At 44.0% G+C, this 4,009-nt stretch overlaps 1 protein-coding gene across 1 annotated transcript; it reads right to left on the reverse strand.

Moving 5' to 3' along the window:
• Window positions 1-436: 436 nt before the first annotated feature.
• LOC143783267 (uncharacterized) lies at window positions 437-3,545 on the reverse strand. The gene is made up of 2 exons (XM_077271680.1): window positions 2,811-3,545; window positions 437-497 (listed from the first exon to the last, which is right to left on the reverse strand). The coding sequence occupies exons 1-2, from the start codon at window positions 3,543-3,545 to the stop codon at window positions 483-485; spliced, it is 750 nt and encodes a 249-aa protein (XP_077127795.1). The 3' UTR covers window positions 437-482.
• Window positions 3,546-4,009: the final 464 nt, after the last annotated feature.

A 4,009-nucleotide genomic window follows, 5' to 3' on the forward strand; every position in this document is an offset into this window, starting at 1 on the left:
GAGTATGCTACTGCGCGTGTTAATAAGCGCAAGTGTGTATGCTGGATACATGGACTAAAAGTGCATAATGAGTTTGATGTTAATTAATAAGAATGTCCCTGGTGTACATAACCATGATGATGTTGTAATGTGGATAGATGTAGAATGTACCAAAGACGCCCTATGTATAATAAGAGAGGGCTAATATGTAAGCTAATCAGAGAGGGACATCTGGAGGGAAGATAATTGGAAAATTGCCCCCTATGCGTGGGTAAGGTGCGCATAACAATGAAAGAGGCCCCAGACAGGTCGGTGACACATGGTATAATTAGTGTGAATAATTTTATTGTCTTATCAACAGAATATAGCAAATAGTGCTGTGATATAATATACCAGAATAGAGCAGGTGGAATAAGGTATAACAGAGGACGGAAGGACGTGACGATCCAGAGCGAGGTGATAAGTGAGTGGAACGGTGCCCGTGATCCATAGTGATGGTAATTTCAATAGAGGCGACTCTAAAGGGACAAAGAAGAGCGAATTAATAACAATGCATATCACTGAAGTTAACACTTATACAAATGCCATGAGTTCATAGTCGCGGTTCAGACCGCTGGGAGAGAGGGTTTCCAGGGTATGTATCCAGAAAGCCTCTTTCTTTTTAAGTAGGGTGACTCTGTCTCCTCCTCGTCTGGGAGGTGGTACATGGTCAATAACCTGGTATTTCAATTGTGAAATGGTGTGTCCCTGAGTATGGAAGTGGTATGGAATAGGGAGGAGTAGGTTGCTGGTACGGATAGTACTCTTGTGCTTTGAGATCCTATCTCTGACCGATTGTGTGGTTTCACCAATGTAAAGTAGTCCGCACGGGCACTTGATGAGATATATGACGTAGGAAGACTCACAGGTGAAAAAATGCTTAATGTGGAATGTTTTACCAGACCTGGGATGTTGAAAACTGTTCCCTTTTTGAATGTTATTGCATTGTGCGCAATGTAGGCACGGGTAGGTGCCGGTTTTGGGTCGTGAGAGGAAGGTCTGTCTATGTGGGTGTTTGGACCCAATATCAGCTCTAACCAGGTTGTCTCTCAGGTTCGGAGGTCTCCTAAAGCATGGTAAGAAGGGCTCTCTGAATTCTGGTATGTCAGGATGGGCCGTAGACAGGAGATGCCAGTGTCTCCTGATGGTTTTATGGAGAATGAAAGAAAAAGGGTGGTATGAATGGACAAAAGGGATGCGTTTGTCCGGGGTCCTCCTAGCTGGTCGAGGGGGAGGGTTTTTTGATTCTGTCAAGAGGATGGGGGGATAGCCTCTACTCCGAAATTTAGTAGTCATGTCTTGTAAGCGTGTTTCACAGAGTGTTGCATTTGGGACTATACGTTTGACTCTTTGATATTGTGACAGGGGGATGGAACGTTTGGTAGAGGGTGGGTGAAAACTTTGGTAGTGCAGCAGGCTATTTCGATCGGTTGGTTTCGTATACAGATCAGTGGTTAGTAAGCCTGTTGGGTCCTTGAGCACCATAGTATCTAGAAAATTGATAGCATGCTGATCATGGCTAATGGTGAACTTAATGCCTGGCCAGGCATCATTGAGGAACAAGAAGAATTCCTGCAAGGACTCCAATGTGCCCCCCCACATGCAAAAAACATCATCTATATAACGTTTCCATAATGTGACGTTATCAATAAACAAGGGATGTCTGTAGATGATGGATGTTTCAAAAAGTGCCATATACGTATTAGCGTAAGGGGGCGCTACATTGGAGCCCATTGCTGTACCCCGTGTCTGTAAGTAGAAGGAGTCCTGGAAAAGAAAGTAATTATTGTGTAGTACCGTAGACAATAAGTCAATGCAAAGATTAATTTGTTCGGTTTCCAACCCTGCGGTAGTGAGAGACTGATGTACTGCATTAATCCCATTCAAATGTGGGATAGACGTGTATAAGTCTTTAACGTCAAGGGTAACTAGTAGAGTGTGGGGAGGTACCCTGTGTAAATGCCTGATACACTCTAGAAAATCCCCCGTGTCCAAAATGAAAGATGCTGATTTTTGAGTAATAGGTGTGAGTATTTTTTCAAGGTATCGTGATAGTGGTGAAAGAATGGAGTCCGTGGATGCTACTATCGGCCTCCCAGGGGGATTGGCTAGATCTTTATGAATTTTCGGTAGAGTGTAAAAAACCGGTGTAATGTGGTTCTTCTTTCTTAAAAAGTCACTCGTTTTGGAGTCTAGAATACCCAAATTAGAGTATTTGGCGATGATTTTCTCAATTTTACCCCTAATCTCTATAGAAGGATCCCTTGAAAGTGGATCATATACTGAGGTATTGTTCAGCTGGCGATGGATCTCTGTAACATAATGTATTTTGTCCATTACGACTAGGGCACCCCCCTTGTCTGCTGGCTTAATGACGAGGTTGGGGTCCTTTTGTAATGTTGCAAGTGCCTGGTGTTCTGCTGCCGAGAGATTAGAGGGATAATGTAATCTACCTTTCTCAATGTCGTCCCGGATAGTGTGAAATGAGTCCTGGACGAAGCCAATAAAGGCCTCTACAGCGTGAGAGCCCTGGGGTGGGCGAAAGGTACTCTTTTCACGGAGACCCAGTGTCATTATGGACATGGGGTTAGTACAGGGGGGAAGTGGGGTAATAGGAGAGGAAGCAAAATGGGTTTTGAGTCTTAATAATCGAAAAAAGCGTTGTAAATCCATCTCTAAATCAAAGGTTTTACATTGAGATGACGGACAAAATGACAAACCCTTTTCTAATACCCCAATTTCCGAGACCCCTAATGTCCTGGAAGAGATATTAACCACTAATGATTCAGTACCTTGGATCTCGTGATCCGCATCTGGTCTGGAATGTCCCGCCTTGGAGGAGCTCCGTCTTGTCTTCTTTTTGGAAAACGTCTTCGTTGCCCTAAAAAAGGAGCTGAAGTAGAAGGGAGGGGGTTCCTCTCCTGGTCCGAACCTGAGGTAGAATAATCTGTAGTGGATCTCTGGTTGCGTGAGGATTGTCGCCTGGATGTCGAGTTGTCGTGCCATCGATATACTTGGTTTGTCTCGTAGTCGATGGTATCACGGGAGAATTTGCTGCGCTTCCGATTTTCCGTGTCTCTTTTATGAAGGTCCACACGTTCCTGGATCTGGGTCCTCAGGGTTTTCAGTTCTTCTGTGGTGCCAGTGGCAGATAATTGGGTTTCGATGCTCCTGATGTTCGCCACGTTCTTTTCAATGGCTTTGTGGAGGTGTTCTAGGGTGAGTGTTATCAAGTCAAACGAACACTTGTTAAGTATCTGTTCAAACTTTAAACAGTAATCAGAGCAATCACTAAACAGAGTAGGACGTAAGGGGACTCGAAGTCCTCTAGGGATCCTTTTAACACGGAGATATTCGGAAAGGGTGGCGCAGTGCAATTCTGTATTGACCTGGTGTCTAAGTGCTCTCTCAAGGTCACGTCCCCGTGTTTCACGTGGGGGTATTTTTAGAAAGTCACTGGAGAAAGTGGACTGTGCCAGTATAGAGGAACTCTCTTCATTATTATACGAGAAAGTATTAGAGGTCATAGCCATAGAGGTGTGCCACACGTAAGGGGAAATGATATGGTTAGATAACCGTGTGCACAACCGAATATGGTGCACGGGTAGGTTCCCAAACCGTAATCAATTAAAATACAAAACCCGGCACTCAACTTAATGGTGTGTGGAAACAAACAGATTTATTGCGTCCCAAATCCAACAAAAACGTTTCGGTCTCACAACGGGACCTTCATCAGTAACTGAAACAAGTGTATATATACACAATAAAACATTGGGAAAATACAAAATGTAACAAAACCAAAGTATATACAATACAATATAGAGTTCCTCTATACTGGCACAGTCCACTTTCTCCAGTGACTTTCTAAAAATACCCCCACGTGAAACACGGGGACGTGACCTTGAGAGAGCACTTAGACACCAGGTCAATACAGAATTGCACTGCGCCACCCTTTCCGAATATCTCCGTGTTAAAAGGATCCCTAGAGGAC

Source organism: Ranitomeya variabilis, chromosome 6 (assembly GCF_051348905.1).
Source record: "Ranitomeya variabilis isolate aRanVar5 chromosome 6, aRanVar5.hap1, whole genome shotgun sequence".
NCBI lineage: Eukaryota > Metazoa > Chordata > Amphibia > Anura > Dendrobatidae > Ranitomeya > Ranitomeya variabilis.